The sequence below is a fragment of the Mycosarcoma maydis genome, chromosome 3 (genome assembly GCF_000328475.2).
Source record: "Mycosarcoma maydis chromosome 3, whole genome shotgun sequence".
Classification (NCBI taxonomy): domain Eukaryota; kingdom Fungi; phylum Basidiomycota; class Ustilaginomycetes; order Ustilaginales; genus Mycosarcoma; species Mycosarcoma maydis.
Genome location: NC_026480.1, coordinates 482,622 through 503,884, shown reverse-complemented (window position 1 = coordinate 503,884; position 21,263 = coordinate 482,622). Strand labels below are relative to the sequence as shown.

The window sequence follows — 21,263 nt, the reverse complement described above, 5'->3', positions numbered from 1 at the left end:
ACGTGAGATGAGGCAGTGAGAAGGCTCGTCCATGCTGATTCACGAGATTCAGCGTGAGTCACGGAAACTCTTGAGCAAAATCGAGAGAGACTGCGCGTGAGTTTATCGTGAATCGTGAATTGTCGCATAGGGTTAACTCACGACTGATTTCAAGTTGGCGGCGCTGTCTTGTCCCCCACATGGACGCTGGAGGTATAACTAACTAAGCGAGCTTGCTCTCTGGTCTGAGACGCAAGCACCAAGCGTCAAGCGTCAAGCGGTCTGGTGACGCAAATTCGCTCATTCAATCCGTCGCTGCAGCATCATGCATCGCGGTTCCCATCCGCAGATATATATGTGGCCCTCTACACTTGCTTCCCCTCACCATGGAATATTCGTGATTTGCACCTGGTCTCCCGCGCTGACTCCGGTCCGTCATGTCCACTAACGAGACGCCGAGCTTAAGCGCCCAAGCAACGCTCAGTTCGGACGACGCGCTTCCCACTACTGCTCAGCTGTCCGCCGCGAATTCGGCCTACGTGTTGGACAGCCACAACCATCGGATCGATTTCACCACCCTCCTCGATCGAGCCAAGACAAACAAGCTTGGCTTGGTACTCGTCTTTACGCGCCACTTTCACTGTGGCATGTGCAAGGAGTTCGTAAAAGCCCTCGCACGATCAAGCGTCCTCACTGACACATCGCGAGTCTCACTTGTCGTCGTAGGTCCAGGTCAAGCAGCAGGTCTGGAGCATTACAAGGACCAAGTCGACCGTCCACCATTCGAGTTTTACGCTGATCCGGAATTGACGCTGTACCACGCACTTGGAGTGACTCGCAGAAGTCTGAACCAGGGTGACGCCTCCAAGGACCACATCGGATCGCATCACCAGCAAAGCATCACACAAACGTTCCTAAGTAGCGTGACCGAGATCATCAAGTCGGGATCACTGGCACTGAAAGGAGGAGATTTCAAGCAGCTCGGTGGCGAATTTGTTTGGACTGCAGAGGGGAAGCCGGTCCTGGCTCATCGTATGCGACATACCCGAGATCACAGCGAGGTATCGGTGATTGAACAGGCAGTTACGAATAGATCCACCTGATGACAAGTGATCGGAAGATGAGCTGCACAGACAGTGTCACCGCAACGACACTACCCAATCCGGGGATTGCAGGATCCAACCTGCTGCCAGGTAAGGTTGTCGCTATCACCGGCGCGTCGCGTGGTATTGGACGTGCCTGTGCGCTGGCCTGCGCTGCACACGGAGCTAGAGGTGTTATCGTGCACTACTTTGGCGACGCCACCACGACGACTGAGGCACAATCGCTACAAATCGAGTTGGCACAGCTTGGTGCGAATGCGGTGCTCGTCGCTGGTGACATCGCCGACGCAGCTGTTGGACAGAGCATCGCCGATGCAGCCGAAACCGAGTTCGGTCGACTGGACGTCTTCGTCTCCAACGCTGGCATCTGCCCGTTTATGGGCTTCCTCGAGATGCAAGCTTCAACATGGCGTAAAGTGCAAGATGTCAATCTGAACGGTGCCTTTTTCGCCACTCAGGCCGCTGCCCGTCTCATGGCTCGTCAAACTCCGCAGGGCGGCTCGATCATCGCGATCGCCTCCATCTCGGCTCTGGTCGGAGGAGAATTCCAGAGCCACTATACACCGACCAAGGCGGGTTTGAAGAGCATGATGGACTCGGCTGCGATTGGATTGGGTCCGCTAGGCATTCGATGCAACAGCGTTCTTCCGGGCACAATCGAGACGGCCATCAACCAGGATGATCTCAAAGATACACGCAAGCGAGCAAGAATGATGGATCGACATCCGTTGAAAAGGCTGGGGACTCCAGATGATATTGCTGGACCTGTGGTGTTTTTGGCCTCGGATCTGGCCAAGTTCATGACCGGTAGCTCGGTGTTGGTGGATGGAGGGTGCTTTGTCAATCTTCAGTAGCCCATACTCTACAGGGCATTGCTTTCTACCGTCAATGAAATATCTTTTGGGGATACGGCCCAACGCAGTATACGTCGAGTTGACTTTGGTGGGATTACCGTTTTGAGAAAAGTTGCGATCGCTAATCAAGATATTTTAACTTATTCGTGATTATACCAACGTTAGTCGTGAGTGAGAATCACGAATCGTGAGTATTCATGAACGGAGTGGCGCGGTCAAACAGAGAGAAGAAAGCTTCATGCTTGCGTCGTGCATGTTCGACGTTCGTGCACGGTCGCGGGTGCTTTGCTGAGCGTGTCAGTGCGCGCCGCCTCAACACTCAAGACTTTTTGTGACCAACACGGGCACGCGAGCGAGCAAGCGAGCTATTCGTGATTCGTGATTCGTGATTTCAGAGCAACACTCACAACTCACTCACGACTGACTTTTTCTCAAGGGTCAAACACACAGCCTACCGACAGCGCGCTTTCATCTTGCAAGCGTGATTCTTTTCTGGTTCATACCACCATATCATCACACTGTCATTCACGCTTGCTGCCTCGCGCACACTGGCCTGTCTTACCATCTTCGCCAGGAAAAAAGGCAGTACTTTCGCTCGAGCAACGACCAGCGATCAATCACCACCCAAACCAAATCGAAAATCAAACCCACGAGAAGTTTGCATACTGTTTGGCCGCATCACATTAGCCGTATAAACAATGGCTGGAAACGAATTCGACGATGTCCTTACCAACCAACCTGTCGTTATCGATAACGGCTCTGGCTCGATCAAGGCAGGATTCGCAGGTCAGGATGCGCCCAAATGTTTCTTCCCCAGCTTTGTCGGGCGACCAAAACACCCACGAGTCATGGCAGGTGCTATCGAAGGTGACCTCTTCATCGGTCGTAAAGCGCAGGAGCTGCGCGGACTACTAAAGATCAAGTACCCCATGGAGCACGGCATCGTCACCGACTGGGAAGACATGGAACGCATCTGGAACCACGTCTACAGCGACGAACTCGAAACGCTGTCCGAAGAGCATCCAGTCCTACTCACAGAGGCACCGTTGAATCCACGAAGCAATCGCGATATGGCAGCTCAGATCTTCTTCGAGACGTTCAATGTGCCAGCTCTCTTCACGTCCATCCAGGCCGTACTGAGTCTTTATTCTTCCGGCCGCACGACAGGGATAGTGCTAGATTCCGGCGATGGCGTTACACATGCCGTTCCCGTATATGAAGGTTTCTCCATGCCCAATGCGATACGTCGCGTCGACGTGGCTGGCCGAGACGTCACCGAGAACCTGCAAACCCACCTGCGTAAGGCAGGCTATCACCTGCACACATCAGCCGAAAAGGAACTCGTCCGAATCATCAAAGAGAAGACATGCTACGTAGCCCTCAACCCAACCAAGGAGGAGAAAGACACTCCGCAACACGAAGAGTTCAAGCTTCCCGACGGCAATACGATTCGTCTAGGAGCCGAACGCTTCCGTGCACCCGAGATCCTATTCAACCCGGAACTCATCGGTCAAGAGTTCCCCGGTATTCATCAGGTCATCGTGGATTCTATCAACCGTACCGATTTGGACCTTCGCAAGAACCTCTTCAGCAATATCGTGCTTAGTGGCGGTACAACATTGACAAAGGGATTCGGTGATCGAATGTTGGCAGAAGTGAAAAGGCTAGCGGTCAGAGAGATGAAGATCAAGATCTTTGCACCGCCAGAGAGAAAGTACGCGACATGGATCGGAGGTAGTATCTTGGCTGGCTTGAGCACGTTCAAGAGGATGTGGGTTAGTGCAGAGGAATACAACGAGGATCCGGACGTGATTCACAAAAAGGTAAGTGGCATGACCGCGACAAGACACGCTCGGGATGACGCGGTAGCAACGAGGCAAGCCCGATGATATTGATGAGCACAAGGTTTACTGACAACACCCTGTTTCGTGTTTTTTCTTCTTCCGAGACAGACGTTTTGAGGGATCGTTTATTGTTGAGCCCTCTTTACTCTGTATGAGAGGAAATTTACAGATACCCACCCGCCACTGCCTACCTTTAAAAGTCTTGCAAAGATGAGGGATGATGTTTTCGATGCGAAACGAGCTGATGCGGTAACTCCACCTTGCTTTGCAAGCCAAACTGCGATACCAGGGCTTTCTGTCTAGACCCGATCTTGGGGAAGGCGAATTCTAAGCTTCTGGTGCAGACGCAAGCAGCAATGAGATCCCGCGTAACGCTTGGAGCGAGCCGTGGCGCTTTCGCCGGGCAAAATTGCTGCTTCATCGCCGTAAAGATGCAGGCGTAAGTTTGCGCTGCGTTCTTTGGTGCAGAAGGACTGGCGGAAACTCCTCAGATCGATTCAATGCATTTGCGGTTCGTGGTTGCTTCAGGCGCGATGAAAAGCGACTTGGCAGGGCTGGCGTGCGAGCCGTTGCTGAAGAGATGGTCAGTAACAGATTGCGTCAGAATGGGCTGGCTTAAGTATCAGCATTGCAAAGGCTATCTTTCTCTGATGGTTGATGAGTTGGTCCTCTTCCGAGTCGAGTCGGGATGCTGCCACCGAGGTGCGCCTGGATCACAGGCCAAAAACTCGATCGTGTGTCCTCGACTTTTGTGATCGTGACGGGGATTGTACATCTTCGTAAATGGCGCTTTGTTATTTCAGTTGTTCAACAAAGAACCCCTCCGCATCCGCTTGCGACGCTGCCGTCGAACCTCGCCCATATTCAGCGGATCGACTTCGAGTGCGATGCATGGTCGTTGCTGAAGAGTGCATTCTACTGTGGCACCTACGTCGCAGCAGCAAACAATACGCGCGCAGGCGAAACGCTGGTGGCAGATCCCTGTCACGACTGGCTGCAGCGCAAGAGATGGAGCGGAACATGCCATACTACAACGCGTTGTTGGCTCACACACCGGAACATGCATAGCAAACTATTCTGGCGCGTTTCAAAGCCTTACAGGGAGTCGCCCGGCATCAGGAACTCCGTGTGTCACGCTTAATCTGTGACGACAATCACGAATCACGAATGTTGAAGGTCGGCAGCGCATCAGAAGATCGAAACGTCCCATGACCAAAAAAAGAGCATCACCCCCGCGTGGTTCGAGGTCTCTCGGCTATTTCGTCTCCGGCAACTTTTTGGGTTGGGTACCGGAACGATGCTCCAACCCCGCACAAATTCAGCCACTTGCTGCTCGTTACCGCAATTTGGCGTGTGCTCAACTGCTTCGACCATTCCCGTCATCTCTTGATCTTTACACTCTCCTTCCACTAGAAACCCTTCTACTTGTCTCGGTCTATCCAAACGAACATGTCTTCGGCCAAGTTCACCTCACCCCCACCCGTTCAACCCGACTCTGTACCTGTTGCCCTGTCGTTCGCGCACAACTGCGACAACCGAGTCGCCGTAATTACGCTGAACGCCCCGGAAAAGCTCAACGCTCTGGGCTGGGCTGACTACAAATGTATCACGCAATGCTTGGAATGGATCGCTTTGCAACCGGATATCCTCGTCACGATTTTCACTGGCAAGGGACGATACTTTTCCGCAGGAGCCAACGTCAAGGATCCCTCACGCACTCTGCCGGACCACGTGGCGAAAGCGGACACCAACACGGCGCATGGCAAAGCGACTGTAGCCGATTTTTACGGCGCACGTGCACAAGCTGGTCAAGGTAGACTGGCACTGGCGCTGCGAAAGCATCCCAAGATCTTGATCGCCGCTCTGAATGGACCCGCTGTGGGACTGTCAGCGGCAATCTTGAGTCACTGTGACCTGGTGTATGCGTACGACGACTTTTTCTTGTTCACACCGTTCATGTCGCTCGCTCTCGTAGCTGAGGGCTTGACGTCGGTCACTTTTATCAAAAAGATGGGCCTTGGTAGAGCAACAGAAGCGCTGTTGGAAGGCCGAAGAATGACAGCAAGTGATCTCGAGCAAAGTGGATTCATCACCAGGCTGTACTCGAAGCCAGCTGGATTTCATGCCAAAGACAAGCTTGCTACTCCACCCATCCTGGACCATGTGCTGCAGCATGTGAGGGACAAGTTCTTGTTTCCCAACTACAGCGCGTTTTCCCTGCTGTACACGAAAAAACTGCTCAACGATGCAGCGTATGCTTACACCGGTCTCGACGCCGTCAATCAGGCTGAACTCGTAAGTGATGCATGCCTTTGCATTCGCATCTTGGTGCAACGAAATCATGTGCAAGCTGAAGCTGACCCACCTTGCCTTTTCTCGATTCGGGCGTCTTGTTTGCCGCAACACAGAGAGGTGCAGAATCCGTGTTTGCATCAGGAGCTCCTCAGAAACGATTCGAAAACATCGCCGCTGGCGCACGTCACAAGCTCTGAAGCACCAGTTGAGCAACCTTCTACCTTAGCCAACACGAGCGCCGCGGCCTGCTGTGTTCCGCACTGCCGCACACCGCAGCGTCACTTAAGCCTCCTTCCTGCTCGTCTCAGTCTTGTCAGTATCTAGCCTATCAAGGTCTCACGCAACAGCACGAGTTTTCACAAAGCATACACGCTGCTTTCGATGCTGCTGCTGTTGTTCTTGCTGTTGTTTCGGTTGGATTTGCGTGTGCCAATCTCGGCTTTTGCTTTGCTCTCACCTGCGATTCCTCGAATCGACACCGGTGCTACCGGCTCCGATACCGCCAACCTTGTTGACCGCTGCCTCGGCTTCATCCAAGCCAGCTTCGGCACGAATTCTTTCGATCTCTTCCAAGATGGGCTTGTACTCTTGGTACTGCTGGTCGGCAAGCGCGAATCCACGTTTGCGCATTTCCTTGCCACGTAATTTGCCTTGGCTCTCGATGAGCGCGGTCGAGGCCCAGTGCTGTTTGGTGCGTTCGTAGAAGGCGCGCAGCTTCTCGCCCGGCTGAGGAGTAGAGAGCACCTCTTGCTCCGTACGAGCGCTGTCGGAGGCGACGCCCATGAAAGCTTGTGCTTTGGCGCGCAGCGCTTCCTTTTCGGCAACCGACATTTTGGCGCGTCTGGCTTCTTCATCGTCCGAGTCGATTTCGTCGAATTCGAATCCTTCAGGAATCTCGTCCCCTTCTTCTCCCTCTGATTCGGATTCAGATTCGGATTCGGTGTCAGAGCCAGACTCGGAGTCAGAGTCATCTTCCGATTCAGACTCGTCCCATTCGAGCGCGTCGATGGGACATTCTCTGAGACACGTGAAGCGTTCCAGCTTGGTCAGGTCGAGAGTGTAGAAATCGTCCAACGTGTATTCTCGGTTGCCAGCTTCAAAGATGCCGCCATACACGTACAGAATGTTGCGCTGCACAGCAAGCATGACGTTGTATCGTTCGAGCGGAATCGTCTTGAGCGGGTCGTCAGGGTCGTCTTCTTCCTCGTCTTGTTGCACTCGAGATGGAGGCGGTGGTTGGGTCGGAATCTGGATCTGAAGCCTGTCCGTCGACTCTGCAAGATCCTTTGCTTGTTCGCCACTATCGTCATTGTCCGAGGCGTAGTCGTGCTCTTCGTCGTCGTCCGTATCATGATCGTTGCTGTGATGCTGCTGCTGCTGTTGGTGTTGCTGTTGTTGCTGCTTCTTTTTCCTCCTGCCTGCGCCTCCTTTCTTCTTGGGACGTTTCAGATTCAGACTGATCCACCTGCCCGTACCTGGAAGCTGGTATCCGTAGAGATCCTTGTGGAAGGTGCTTTCCATGGTCTCCTCGTCTGCCTCCGTGTCTGTGACACCGCCGAAGAGAATGCCCATGCTCTTGGATTGCCAAAGTGCCATGGTGCATCCGCTGCGCACTGGGTTGGGTGCATAACCCACTTTTCTGCGCTTGGCCCAATCGAGCTTAGTGAGGTCCTCGTCCATCTTGAGCAACCATGTGTCCTCCAAGGCTACGCCCTGCGTGCGTTGACCTTTGACATACTTTTTGCAGTATCCACCGTGCAAGACGATACCTTCTGGACATGAAAGGAAGGAAAACCCGGAGCGTGGTGGTGGGCGACGAAGATCGTTCTGTTTGATCTCGGTCCATTTGAAAGTGTTTTGCGTGTCAAAGATCCAAAGGTCGTTGAGGTACTGGGTCTTGACACCTGTGTCGATAAAACCACCAAAGAGAACAAGGTAGTGTTTCCAGAAGGTCATACGGTGACCACTGCGAGCGCTGGGGCGCAGCTTGGTATCGATGCGTTCCCATGCTTTCGACTCTATGCTGAATGCCCAGAGGTCGCGATAGTGGTGAAAGGCGTTCTGCCTCGCGCCTGAGAATTCTCCTCCAAACAGCCAGAGCATACCACCCTGTGCCGGGGTGGCAGCAACTTGATGTGCTGATCGAGGACCAGGCTGGTTCTTGGATGCGTACGTGCGCCACTCGTTCTTATCGGGTATATAGCGGTACATGTCCTGGTAGAAAGCGACGCGCTCGCCGTTGAAGTACTCGCCTCCAAAGAGGTACAAGTCGTTGCCGAGTGGGCAAGGGGTGAAGGTTGCATTGGCCCTGCGCGAAGGAGGGCCACCAACCTTTTCTTCGGCTACAGCATGCTCCTGTTCCCACTGTTCCCGATATCTGGCTAAGAGAGCATCGAGGTCTTCTTCGTCGTCATCTACAACTGCTGCGCCTTTCTTACCGTTCTTCTTCGAGTGGCTCGAAGACGAGGTAGCATTGGACTGCGATTTCTGCTTCGCTGCTTGTTTCGTGAGTTTTCGGGTGGCCTGCTTTTCCGCTTTTTCTTTCTTTGCGGCTTTTGCAGCCGCCTTCCCGGCAGAAGTCTTTCCCTTCTTCCCCATCGAACAAGAAAGCTCACGATGATGGGATATTGAATGTGGTGGCCTGAGGATTGGACAGTAGAGAACTTGTCACAGTCAAAAAAAAAAAAAAAAATCGTGAATGTTGCCAATCGTCATTCGTGATTGCTGCCGATTGCCGACGTTTTGAGAAGAATTTTATCGCAAAGTCACCGAGGAAACGGCGCAAACTTACAGAAGCCAAAAATCGCGACTGGGTCGTGTGGAGAATTTCAGTTTTCTTCGACAAGTCGTGAGTGCTTCTCGACGATCCTCATTTCGTGTCTGTGATTTACGATTGTTTGTATCGACAAGCGTCTTTGGCGCGTTCATTTCGATGGGCTTCGTTTCGGTGCTCTTCAAGTGAAACTTGCAATGTCTGACGTGTGCTACCTTCAGCCTGAAGCGGATGAGCTTTACCGTCGAACAGCGTTGGAGGAGTGTGAGGCAGTCTATGCTACAAATACAAAAAAGCGCGACAACACGCTAATAAGGAGCGCGGTGGCAGCCAGCATGGGCAGACGGCAGGCCACAAGATGCTGGGCATCGCTGCTATCTGTGTGCGGAGCTGGGGTGTTGCTCGATGTGCTGTTAGCTCCCGTGGCGGTGCTGTTCGGCGTGGATGTCGAGGTAGACGATTCAAGAACCCAGCCGATTCCACCAGCAACATGACCACGGAAGAGATCAAGTTGCCAAGTGGAAATATCATGCCCCAAGCTAGTGTACCATGCCCTGCCTGGCCCTCCTGATGCCTGGATGTTGGCTCCTCCCGTTCCGCTTACACTTGCATCGGTGGAGGAGTTGCTGTCGAGTAGACCACCTTGTCTCCACCAGGCGAGCGGATGAGGCGCAGGGCCGTTGGTGCCGTTCCGGAAACCCTGCTGATTAACGCCTGGATCCTGGTAGGTGGAAGCATTGGTCACGAGCACATGGGCAGGCGAGGGTAGATTTCTGGGATCTGAGCGGAAGTTGTAGACCTCTTCGTAAATGCGCAGCCCATCTGTTGGCCATTTTGATGTGGAAGGATGTGAAGCATCGACCGCTCTAACCGAGACATTCTGGATCTGTGGATGGTAGTCAAAGTAGGCGCCAACCAACCGACCATAGAAAGGAGCGCCGAAAAGCGTGGCAGATGCGGAGTGAATACCAAAGTAGTTGCCTCCTTGCTCGATGTAGCGAGCAAAGTTGCGCATGCCCCGGTCATCGAGGACGGTGCCTGTGAGAGGAGGATCCTGGTCGGTAGTGCTGACGAAGCCAATGGCGTCAAATTCGGATAAGAAGGTGAGGTTGTGAAATCGAGTCTCATCTTCGGTGTTGACCGTAGACCAGCGGAGCGCGGAAATGGAAGGGTCAACGGCCGAGGAAGGCAGAGCAAGTGAGCCGTTTCCGAGTGCTGCAATGGTGCGGATGGCGATTGGGATCGACTCGTGTCTGAAACCGGCGGTCTTCGTGTAGAGCAAAATGCGAGGAGGCGATGATGCTGCTGCTGCTGTTGTTGTTATCGAAGCTTGAACAGCGAGCACTGCCAGAGATAGGAGGAGGGAAACGAAGGCGGCCAACATCATATTTGTGATGCCCAGAAGTCTGAGGACAGTATTATGGAGTAAGACGAGGGACGATCATGGTGCGGCAGCAGATGGATCCTTGTTGTAGTGTTCACACTGTTTGCTCAAACGTGCATCGGCATTCAAGATTCACGATTCACGATTCACGATTCACGATTCACGATTCACGATTCACGATTCACGATTCACGATTCACGATTCACGATTCACGATTCACGATTCACGATTCACGATTCACGATTGGGTGAGTCTCATTCACGATTGAAACAAGAACGCAGCAGGCAATAACTTAGGAAATCTTGAATCTCTCACTCGACTAAATCAACACGCAGGTGAATCACGAAATGTTCGTGTCGTGTGTTGGCCAAAGTTCCATCGCCTTGGCTCAGATGCCCAAGACAGCCGATCTGTGACGAGGCAGCAGACAGCAGCACCCTTACCCTTTCGAAAAACCTGTGCACGCATCTTGGCGGACCGCACCTTTGCGCGCTTTCGACGGCTGCTAAGTTAACTGCCAAGTTATTTACACAACTCACGGCTAACTCGTCATGGAGCATGAACCCAACTCACGACGGGGTCACATGCTCAATTCGTGATTCATGACTATGACCAACATGCTATTATCATAGAAATGCCAATCGCATCTCGTCAAAACACAGGCCAATAAGCAACCGAGCTTGTAAGGACTTCTACCACTGTTACGTTCCCTTGCCGCTCGGTCCGAAGATGCTTAGTGACAAGTTATCTACAAGAGTATACACAAAGGTAGCTCACCAGGTGGAGCACAGCACCATAGGAGAGTGGCATTGTGATTATCCGTGATTGTATAAACCAGGAGGAGGATCAGCGTCAACCACGCCAAGGGTCACAGAGATACAAGCTGACTTAACACCAGAAAGAACACACGTACGAGAGATTTCTAACCGAAAGCTTCGGAAAGGGTCGCTTCGGAACCTTTGGCATACATGTTTCTTTTCTCTTTGCTTGGGAGCGGCAGGCATCTCGCGTCGGTCGCTCTGCGCATATTAGCTGCAAGCGTCGAAAAAGCGCCGCGCCCTGGCAACTAACTTTGACTTAACTTGCGGAGTGCTGGGCGCGGCATAACTGAACTCGCGACTTTGCCTGTGAGCGGTTAAAGAACTCAGATGGCAAATTTCAAACCAAAATTTCACACTCACAGTCGTGAGTGAACTCTCGACTCGTGACTTGTGACTTGTGAGGATTGCGAGTTAAGCCAGACACGAGACCTGTGAGACAAGGTGGAGTTTCTGAAATTTTTCAGATCACAGGCGGTGGTGGAATTTTCAAGGTTTTCTTCCTTCTCATCACGCACGAATCGGGCAAAGACGAAAGCAGCGAAATTCATCGTCATCGTCCACTCCTTCTCTTTCCATCTTGTCACCATCCCACACGCTTCTGCTACCCAACCCCACTGTGCTCGGCTTTCTCGCACATCGTCCTGGACTACTCTCAGTATAAGCGCGCCCTGTAGGGTGCCCCAACCGCAAAAAAAGGATCACAGGCTCGCACGCCCGCTTCATCTTTCACCATGCAGTCTTACTCACATCTGTACGAGCCTATGAGCCACCCATCGGGTTCCAGCTCTCCACACCCGACGTCGCCTGGTGGCTTCAACGTTCCTTACACCGGCTCTCCTTCTGCTAGTCATCTTGGCGCCACCGCTTCAGCTTCTAGCAATATGGCTCAGAATCCTCTGTCCTTTGGTACTTTCTACTTCCAACAACCAACCTCTTCCCAGTCCAATCACGGCCCATTGGCGAGCCATCCTCCGCAGCATCTTGATTCGTATTCCAGCACATCACATACCCCGCATCAGCACTTTTCGCCCAGTGCTGACCATCATTCCTCCTCGAGCGCTTCCGTCGCTGCTCTCTCCAATAGCGGTCGTTTGAGCTGGGCCAACTCCCCCGCCGACTCGTATCACGGCGTAACTTCCAACGCTACTACGCACAGCAGTGGTGCTGATAGCCACGCCAGCCTTGTCAACAATAAGTACCCATGGGATATTAATCCTGCTTCTATGCGCTCCGACACTGGTCACATTGGGTCTCCTTACTCTGCCTCGGACTTGCTTCATCCAGCAACAGCCAGCGCGCTAGGCTTTGACGATGATTCAGGCTCTGGAGGCAATGTTCGTCCTCGTGCTCGTAAACGCACCCGAGCTGAAGAGGAGCCAAGGTCACGTCTCTCGTCGTCGAGCCGCAGCCGCACCCGTCCTCGCATTCCCAGCGCGCTTTCCAACGCCAACAGCCCCGCAAGCGACTTTCACCACAGCATCTCGTCCTATCATGCCGATCCAGAGGACACCGATATTACCGCTTGGATCAACGCCGGCGATGCAGAAGACTTGGGTACTTCTCATGTAGCCGATACAGAACACTCTCGTCTCTGGTCGTCCTTTGGTCCTGGCTTTCCCACCGAGGCTTCTCATGCCAGTCCATATCATGGCTCTGCAACTGCACCAGCGCTACCTGCCTCTCTTTCCAACTCCCGCGCTCAGTCGGTTGTGGGTTCAGAAGATTTTGCATACCATGCCTCTCCTGCTATACACTCCGGCTCCACCAACCTTGGCCTTAGCGTCTCGCTCCACGATCACGATGCCGTTGATGTCAAACCAGGATCCGCACAACTCGTGCAGGACGACTCGGCTCCCGCAGAAGATGAGCCGCTCTACGTCAATGCCAAGCAGTATCAGCGCATTCTCAAGAGGAGAGCCACACGCGCCAGGATCGAAGAGCAAAGGAAAAAGGATTTCCTTGCTTACATGCAGACTCGCGACAAGGCCCGCAAGGAGGGCAATGGTCTCGATGAAGACGGCAAGAAGCCCTACCTTCACGAGAGTAGGCACAGGCATGCCGTCAGGAGGCCAAGAGGTCCTGGAGGAAGGTTTCTTACAAAAGCCGAAATGGCTCAATCCGCCGCTTCAGCTTCCTAGCCAGCTATCAAAACGCACCCTTCTCATGACACCGCTAGCCCCCATTGATTATCTTGCACGCTAGCTTGAAATTTCACTCCGCGTCTATTCATGATATTATCTTTCTTCTTCTTGCCTCTGCTCACTTGCTGTGTAGCATGCGCTGTTGTATTCAATTAGTCTTTTACGCCTCTCTACCGGAAGCCCCTGTCATCTTTCCAGCTCATCACCTAATCAAACGATATCACGTTGCAAGACCAGCAGCTTGTGGATTCTCGTTCAAGTTGCAAACCTGACAGTTCACAAACGGCAAAGTGTGCTCCAGATCAGAAGCGTGGAAAGAGTTGACGCCTTGTTTTGCGCCATCGTGGGGCCGGAGCCAAGCGAACACAAAGTCATGCGAAGACACGGACTCTTATGAATGATACAAGTACAATGGATACAAATGATGTGCTGACAAGGGAGAAGTGGGAACAGCAACAATCACGAAAGCTACTCGCGTTGGGAAAGAATTGCTTCCTTTCGCGCAGCTTTGGGCTTTTTGTCTCCTGCTTTCGAATGTTTGCGCCTGTTCTCCTCCTTGTTTTTCCTGGCGTCGATCATGGTCCTCTTGAGCTTCTGTGCCTGTTTGATCGCCTTGGGTACGTGCCTCTGCTTCTCGATCTTTGCCACATCACCTATACCACTCCACTTGCTGCGAAGGTTCTCGGCGTATTCCCTGTTGGCCATCTCTCTTCCACTGAGCAAGCCCAGCTTCTCGCTCGCTTTGGCCTTCCAGATACGCAGATTACCATCGTCAGATCCACTCAGCACGAACCGAGCATCCATGGAGAACGAGGTAGAAAAGATGCGCTGCATACGCTTGGTGTGGTAGACATCGCGTGAGTGGTTCCCCTTGCCGTAGTCCCAGATGCGGAGGGTTCGATCGTATGAGCCCGTAACGAGCTCGGTGCCCGTGGGGGAGAAGTCGATCGACATGACGGCTGCAACGTGGTCCTTGTAGACTTGTGTGGCTGAGTTGAGGTGACGCATGTCAAACGTGTAGACGTTGTGATCCTCGCTTGCCACCGCAAATACGGTAGGCTCCGTTGGGTTCCACGCAATGTCATTTGCTCGCATTTGCATAATCATCTTGGTCAGAGGCTTACCGCTGCGCAAGTCGTACAGCACAATTCCGCGATCGCTGCCAGCACTGGCCAGAACTTCGCGCTCGCTGAGATTGAATCGCACTACGTTGATAGCATCTGGTCCCCAGGTCATGGACAGTAGTGGATCAGAGGAGCCTCCGCGCTCGAGATCCCAAGTTTGAATCGAGGACGATGCCGAGGCGAAGACCGCGTTTGAGGCGTGATGTGTCAGCGAGTTGAACGCTGCCTTGCCACTGTACACGGTTAGTGTCTCACTTGGCGGAACGTCCTTGTCTCGTGTACTTAGAAGACCACCCCTTCTTAAGCTGCCCCCTGTGGTCATGTCTGCATCCATGTCGTCGTTGTCGTCTTCATCATCATCCATGGCATTAAAACTTGTCTGTCCGAGACCGTCCGGTCGTGGATCCGCATCCCACACTTTGACAGTTCGATCTGTCGAGCATGAGAGCATCCTGCGGCCCACCGAGGAGTTGCCAGTGGGTGACATGAAGGTCAGGGGTGAGATGCAAATCGACTGGATGATACCGGAATGTGCCTTTGGATAGACGTAGATAGGCTTCTGTCGTGCCAGGTCCCAAAGACGAATTTCTCCATCGCCACTTCCGGAAGCAACCACATTAAGCCTGTTGGTATCCTTTGCGATCGAGTAGATGCCATCGATGTGACCTTCCAAGGCGCCGACAAACGGCTTAGCGAAGAGGCGGTCTAGCTTAGCGGCATTGAGTGCACGTGTGTATTCTCTTGGCTTGTCGAAGGGATGCAATGCTGGGTCAAGGTTCCTCGAAAGAGGGGCAGGGTCACCCTGTCGAGCGGGTGCATGTACATCGAGTGATCTCGAAAGCGCCTTGATCTTCTATTGAGATGAGGACCAAAATCAGAATTTAGTGCGAACAGCGAGTCAGTCTAGAGCCTCTATGGAGCCTCTTGCGGTTGCTGTATTTGGAATACTTACCATGGCGGTGGCTATACGCTCGGCGCGCCGGCTGCTCCTGTCGTACCGATGATCCGATCGTCCGGCAGCAGAGACTTGCAGAGTCCAATTTTCGACACAACCAATGTGATCGAAAGTAGTCAAAGTGGAAGGACGGATGGCAGCGTGTGTGCGAGTGAAGATGAGAAGAGGCGGAAAAGAGAACTGAATCACGAATTATTCACGATGGTGGAGGCTCCAAAATCATACTTTTCCGCCCGTCATCACAGTCGTGAGTTGCAATCACGAATCGTGAATCTGTGAGTATGAGTGCTTTAGAGACCTCTTCATAGGGTCCACCACAAACCAAACCGGAACCTCCCCAAAAAAAAAATTCCAAGGCAGCTCCGCTAAACGGAAGCTCGAAAAATTCCGCTTACATAATACAGATGCGACGCTACTTTCTTCTTCATAAATTTTGGTGTTTTGATTCACTCTCACACACTACCATTTCACAGCTCTGGAACAATCTTGGCACTTTGGACCGAGCACTCTATGCAGTCTCTATCGACATAGCAGCATTCCACTCGGTCGGCACCTACCACGTCATGCGGATCCTCAAGGCGCGCTCAGCGCTTTTGAGCGACTTTGAGGTGCTCAAGGTGCTCAAGGAGATGGAGTCAGAGCAAAAGGCACAAGTCCACGGTGCAATCGAACTCAGCGAAGCCGAAGACATGTCAGAAGATGCACTTCGCAACGCATCAACAACCAAGAGCGATGGTGACGACGATTCCTGGCTTTCAAAAGTTCCCGAGAACCTGCGCACCATCCAGTACGAGGTGAGTACTTGTTATTCCCTCTCAATGGATTCTATGAGCAGCGCCAGCAGAAACTGATCCCAGCGGCCCCTGCTTCTTTTTTTCTCCCCACCCTCCCTTGTTTTGACAGACCATCTCATCTCTCAGCCAGGTGACAAAGCCATGCGCACACCAAACCGCGGAAAACATTGTCGCTTTTCTCGATGAACTCAAAGCTCGCGGTTACTCGATCCACGATTCGGAAGCCAAAAGGGGCGGCTTGGGCTTGAATCGATCCGAAAGGCTCCAAATCGTCAATCATGCACCACAAAGTGTGGTTGAGCTGCATACGCTTGTCGAAGAACTGGAGGAGCGATTCCACCCGCACCAAATCGAAGAGCTCATCGCGCTTGTGCAAACATATCTGCCCATCCATCCTTCCGCTGACGTCAACGCGTACGCCGCAAAAGGTGCACAGGATGACCCAGCAGCCGTCAACGGCATAGTCGACGAGTCGTTCGCAGAGGCTCCCGCACAGATGAGTCAATTCACAGGCCAGGTGGCTGCAGCGGCCGACTTGGATGGAACAGATCAACAGAACCTGTCGAACAGTCGTGAGCCTGACGCAGAGCGACAAGCAGCGGATCTAGATTACGAGGAGGATCCAGACGTCGAGATGGATGAAGACGATTTTGTTCATGAAGGTGGGGGCGTAATCGGTGTTGAAGATGCCGATGCTGATGACTGATCTGTGCCAAGCAAAAGCGACGATGAAAAGTGGCTGTGATTCGTGTGTTTGTAATTGTACCTTGTTGAAACACAAACATTTAGGGCCGCCAAGTGTTGCGATGGTGGTACAGGCCGCCTTTTTACTTTTTACTCGTCGTCCATCTCGTCTCCCTGAAGGATAGAAGCAGGTGAAAGCGTGTTCGAAAAGATATGCAGAGTCAGCTGACGCCTTGGGCACTGCTATCCCTCTGATCTGTGTTGACTCTACAACTCTCGAGCTGCCCACTCACATGGAATTCTGCATCTTCCTCCTCCTGCTCGGCGGCAGTGGTGTCCGAGTCGAGACCAGCCTGCTTGAGCGCCTCCTCTGAGCTGTAGTCGAGCGGAGCATTTCGTCGACGCCCGGTCCAGACAATGTTGGAGGTGTCGATCTCTGCAAGCTCCTCTTCGTCCTCGATCAGCTCGGCAAGCTGTTGGGTAGGTGTAGATAGAGCAGACGTCTGTCAGCAACCCTGGCTGTAAAAGAAGCAGCTTCTGCGGCTTTGGAACGCACCTCATCATCTTGAATGTTGTAGTCATCTTCTTCCTCTTCCTCTTCGTCGTCGTCATCATCGTCGTCGTCATCGTCATCGTCTTCTTCTGACCGTTGGCATGCGTAGGAAGCAACTGTCAGCGAATCCGGGAGCTAACACCGGAAGGTAGCGCATGTATGCTTACCTGGCTCGACCTCGCTTGCCTTGCCCTTGCCCTTGTCCAACGCAGAAGGCTGCTGATACTCGACCACTTCGTCGGTGGGATTCGAAACGGGAACAGAGCTGTTGGCGATGACCGTGCAAGACGAATGAGTCAAAGGATCGTCACCAAACGGGTGGACCTGTTTGCTGACTTACGTAGCATCGCTCATGGCGCCGTTGTAGCCAATCGTGAATGGCTGAAGCTGGTGGTGCGCTACAGGAAACGCCAAAGTGTGTCGAGAAGGCTGTTGTCGAAAGAATCGTGAATTGAGCCTCAGCTTCCAAGAACGATGAGAAGAAAATCACGATTAGGGAGGGTCCTTTCCATTCGTGATTGTGATTCACGATTGTGATTCACAGATTCTCTCCAGACTCACAGATTGAGCCAGAACGCGTCGCGAGACTACTTTCGAATTTGGACAACCAAACACCTTTGTTTTCTCCCGCAGTGCGTCTCTTTCACGGTTGCCTATAGATATTCTTCAAGGATCATAGCGCTGACTGCAAAGGAAATAGGCGCTGAAACAGTTCGTGGTTCTAGGTTCTGGAGCGGATGATTTATTTATCTACAAATCGTGAATGTGGCGTGTGTATGTGCAACTTTCATACAAGATCCAACAAGGGAATTTAACGCGTGTCTGGTGGCTATATAGTTGGCGCCCTTCTTCAACTGTTCTTTGTCTTGACCGGAAATCGGAGGTGGAGAAAGAAACAAAGTGTGAGCTGTTCTTCAGAGAATAGACAAGTGACAAGACTTCCATCATCGTCCGCGACTGGCTCAACAACAGGCCTCAGAAAGCCATCGGTCCCCTAAACTTCGCCATCTGACAGGCTCAAGTCGCCCACAACTTGAAAGATGTTAGCATCAACGCATCCTGATCCATCTTGCACAAGCGCTTTTTAAGCTCGTCGAGATTGCACGTACGCCATGCAAGACTTCTCTCTTCATCGGCTCTCGGATGAAGATGCAGTCCGGCTCTACGAATGGACGGAGCGAAGCTCATCCGCCGTGCTCAAATGCACCTGCCAACAGGTCCGTCGGATGAAGACTTTGCCAGAGCTTTCTTACGCCATTGGAGGTGGGTGCCAGCATCAACCTACGAAAGGTTCGCACGACCTGTTCAAGCGGCTTACCCCAGCGTCTTGCCCTAGCTCTGATTTACCCAGGTCAAACTCTCTTTTTGCATTACGAGACACCAGCTCTTTTCGCAGAGGTCTGCGGCATGGTCGTTGGACTGACGGTGAAGGAGGATCAGATCAGCTACGAAGGTACGTTTGCACCCACCCCAGTCAAATCTTGCCCAGTCGACTGACACACGTCCATTCTCGTCACATCTGTAGTGGATGATGGCACTTCTGTGCTGCGCATACTCGAAACCCGCAAGTCGTTGCGCCAGTCCGAAACGCGCCCGGATCAGCCAGGATCGGATGCAACCGTTCCATGCGGAATCCCAGAATGTTACATAATGCCAGCGCAACCCAAAGCGTCCACTTCTACCAGCAGACTGGACAACTCGGCGCCGACTGTGATTCTACCAGCGCTGCAACCACGCTTCGAAGTAGGGGACATTGTCCGATGTACAGGCAAAATGAAGATCGATCTTGGTGGCCAGAGATTCATAGTCGCTCGCCGTATGGGTAGGTGACCCGGCCGACCATTCCCTCTGACCTTATAAAAAGGAAAGCTGATAACGACCTAAACATGACTCCACCTTTCTTTTCCAGTGCGCTGCGATAACATGAACATGGAGTGTTACCATCAACTAGATGTCATCAAGGCTGAGATGGATGTCTACCGTAAACCATTTGATTGGAGTCGTGTGGAAACGACCAGGAAAGGCCCAATGGCCAAGCAGACTACCTCTCATCGAGCTGGCCGGAAAACACCCGCTCGACTGATCTTATCTGATCTTTCTCCGAACGAGAAAGCGGCGTCTGCCCCCTGGATACTGGCCGACCCTGGGCAACAGAGTTACGCCGGAAGACAACGCTTGTCGGAAGAAACAGCCCGCAGATTGCTCTCAGGCGACACTCTCCTCTCATCGCGCTCTACGCACCCGGCGTCAGTGCCGTGTCCGCCTCGAGAACATGAGCGTACCCAATCATCTCGGTCATCTAAATCCATCATTCGACCGCTCCGTGCGCCTGCCAAGATTTCTGATCAGAAATTGACCGAGTCTTACTTTCAGCTCCAGGTGCAGCAGCATATCAGCTTGCACTACCATTCTCAATCTTTTGCTCTTTCAGACCTTCAAATTGACAAGACCCTGTCCACACTCGCCCAACGCCTAGTCCGCATTCGCCTGCAGCATCGGCTCTCTGCTCGCCCTGCCGGGAGTTCACCCGACATCTCCCTCATTTCTACAGAGCAGCAGCAAGACAAGATACATCGCCTTTTCGAATGGGCCATTCGAAAGATGATGCAGGACGGCTTCATCACCCTAGCTGACGAGGATCACTCAAATCAACCAAGAGCATCCCACGAAAACGACACTGACAGCTCTGAGACTTATCGTCTCGTTACCGCGGAGTACCTCTTACGTCCTCTGAGTCTGTTGCTCGGCAACAGACTCTTGGTGTCGCCGCACGATATCGCTGTGCAAGATGTAGACGACCTTCTTGCCCGTCTGCGCATCCTCGACGATCGCTTCCGCAACGTCGATCGCTGTCTCTTCCAAGATAGTCTGGCCCTCTATCGTGTTCGCTGCACACCGATAGTGATTGATTGACCTTGGAATGACGATGCCGCCACAAAATTCTGTATGTGATCCTCAACACTTTGTGCAGCGTCCAACTGAGCTCAAACAGCCCCGGATTGACCTACCGTAATTCGTACGGTGTTCGTTATGAAAGTCACCATTGTGGTTTTTGCAATTGCAGCGGTGAGTCGCGAAGTGCTCTTTGCCGGCTGCGGAGACAGCTCTCACCATAATGTTCACGTTGCGCAGTCAACACAATCACGAGTTTCTATATCGACCTGAGAAGGGTAGCCCTGAAGTCCTCAGCGTAGTTCGCTCAGGAACCAAAACAACTTCAGTCGCGCAGCTTGGCTGTTTTTTTCTTCCTTCCCTTTCACCACCACGACCATCAATCCTTATAACTGCCTCGGGCACGTTAACTCTATTCTTGATCAGCCGAAACCAATGTCTTCGTCGCCCATCCAAGGTCGCCCAAGCACACAAGTTTAGACTTGACTAATTGCTGGCCGTGTGTCCTTCCTTTGTGTCTGGTCAAGAATGGCGAACAACTGGTCATCCATTGTCATTTCGACTCCTGCTGTCTGAGCGTTAGGATCTGTATACTCCAGCGCGACTTTCTGCACTCGGCTCGCTTACAGCTAATCACCATCCGATCCTAGCCACTCGTCTTCGCATCCTCCACATTGAGGCTGCCTCTATCCGGCATCAGTCCAGGCTGGTGCCTACGTCTCTCTTGACCAGTACATGGTTAAAAAAGGAAAATCTGTCCTCGAAGCCACCCGTCACTCATCACAGAAAGCTGGCGTAACATGTGTGACTCCAAGGAATAACTATAAGAACATCAAGACACGTGTGTATGACGAACTATCAGCACGATGACCATACATGAACCAAATGACAAGCAAGATTCATAATTAGGAGAAAGGTTTGTTAGGCGAGTTTCAATCGTGAATGTAGTGAGAGGAGGAGTAGAGTTTACACAGTTATTGAAGGCGTCAAGGTGATTGCAGAGGCAGCCTCGCGAACAGAAGAGGGCTGGGATGCAGCCGACTATGCTCGGACGCGAGCACTCGAAT

General features: G+C 52.6%; 10 protein-coding genes across 10 annotated transcripts; 6 read left to right on the top strand and 4 right to left on the bottom strand.

The window, feature by feature from the left end:
- Positions 1 to 416: 416 nt before the first annotated feature.
- Positions 417 to 1,936, top strand: UMAG_11693 (uncharacterized protein; the record flags this gene model as incomplete). Its single annotated transcript, XM_011389784.1, has 2 exons — positions 417 to 1,040; positions 1,100 to 1,936. 2 exons carry the CDS (start codon positions 417 to 419, stop codon positions 1,934 to 1,936), a joined length of 1,461 nt encoding a protein of 486 aa, XP_011388086.1.
- Positions 1,937 to 2,634: 698 nt separating this feature from the next.
- Positions 2,635 to 3,897, top strand: UMAG_11692 (putative centractin (ro-4); the record flags this gene model as incomplete). The annotated part of the gene is made up of 2 exons (XM_011389783.1): positions 2,635 to 3,759; positions 3,889 to 3,897. The coding sequence occupies 2 exons, from the start codon at positions 2,635 to 2,637 to the stop codon at positions 3,895 to 3,897; spliced, it is 1,134 nt and encodes a 377-aa protein (XP_011388085.1).
- A 1,332-nt stretch (positions 3,898 to 5,229) lies between these two features.
- UMAG_01599 (uncharacterized protein) lies at positions 5,230 to 6,272 on the top strand (the record flags this gene model as incomplete). The annotated part of the gene is made up of 2 exons (XM_011389299.1): positions 5,230 to 6,075; positions 6,189 to 6,272. The coding sequence occupies 2 exons, from the start codon at positions 5,230 to 5,232 to the stop codon at positions 6,270 to 6,272; spliced, it is 930 nt and encodes a 309-aa protein (XP_011387601.1).
- A 256-nt stretch (positions 6,273 to 6,528) lies between these two features.
- On the bottom strand, positions 6,529 to 8,673 carry UMAG_11691 (uncharacterized protein; the record flags this gene model as incomplete). The annotated part of the gene is made up of 1 exon (XM_011389782.1): positions 6,529 to 8,673. One exon carries the CDS (start codon positions 8,671 to 8,673, stop codon positions 6,529 to 6,531), a length of 2,145 nt encoding a protein of 714 aa, XP_011388084.1.
- A 449-nt stretch (positions 8,674 to 9,122) lies between these two features.
- Positions 9,123 to 10,235, bottom strand: UMAG_11690 (uncharacterized protein; the record flags this gene model as incomplete). The annotated part of the gene is made up of 1 exon (XM_011389781.1): positions 9,123 to 10,235. The coding sequence occupies one exon, from the start codon at positions 10,233 to 10,235 to the stop codon at positions 9,123 to 9,125; it is 1,113 nt and encodes a 370-aa protein (XP_011388083.1).
- A 1,549-nt stretch (positions 10,236 to 11,784) lies between these two features.
- UMAG_01597 (transcription activator HAP2) lies at positions 11,785 to 13,191 on the top strand (the record flags this gene model as incomplete). The annotated part of the gene is made up of 1 exon (XM_011389298.1): positions 11,785 to 13,191. One exon carries the CDS (start codon positions 11,785 to 11,787, stop codon positions 13,189 to 13,191), a length of 1,407 nt encoding a protein of 468 aa, XP_011387600.1.
- Positions 13,192 to 13,662: 471 nt separating this feature from the next.
- Positions 13,663 to 15,273, bottom strand: UMAG_11689 (rRNA-processing protein SOF1; the record flags this gene model as incomplete). Its single annotated transcript, XM_011389780.1, has 2 exons — positions 13,663 to 15,171; positions 15,271 to 15,273. 2 exons carry the CDS (start codon positions 15,271 to 15,273, stop codon positions 13,663 to 13,665), a joined length of 1,512 nt encoding a protein of 503 aa, XP_011388082.1.
- A 563-nt stretch (positions 15,274 to 15,836) lies between these two features.
- Positions 15,837 to 16,773, top strand: UMAG_01595 (uncharacterized protein; the record flags this gene model as incomplete). Its single annotated transcript, XM_011389297.1, has 2 exons — positions 15,837 to 16,067; positions 16,177 to 16,773. The coding sequence occupies 2 exons, from the start codon at positions 15,837 to 15,839 to the stop codon at positions 16,771 to 16,773; spliced, it is 828 nt and encodes a 275-aa protein (XP_011387599.1).
- Positions 16,774 to 16,901: 128 nt separating this feature from the next.
- Positions 16,902 to 17,658, bottom strand: UMAG_11688 (uncharacterized protein; the record flags this gene model as incomplete). Its single annotated transcript, XM_011389779.1, has 5 exons — positions 16,902 to 16,925; positions 17,045 to 17,224; positions 17,308 to 17,393; positions 17,472 to 17,569; positions 17,645 to 17,658. The coding sequence occupies 5 exons, from the start codon at positions 17,656 to 17,658 to the stop codon at positions 16,902 to 16,904; spliced, it is 402 nt and encodes a 133-aa protein (XP_011388081.1).
- Positions 17,659 to 18,416: 758 nt separating this feature from the next.
- Positions 18,417 to 20,217, top strand: UMAG_11687 (uncharacterized protein; the record flags this gene model as incomplete). The annotated part of the gene is made up of 4 exons (XM_011389778.1): positions 18,417 to 18,567; positions 18,656 to 18,757; positions 18,830 to 19,126; positions 19,214 to 20,217. 4 exons carry the CDS (start codon positions 18,417 to 18,419, stop codon positions 20,215 to 20,217), a joined length of 1,554 nt encoding a protein of 517 aa, XP_011388080.1.
- Positions 20,218 to 21,263: the final 1,046 nt, after the last annotated feature.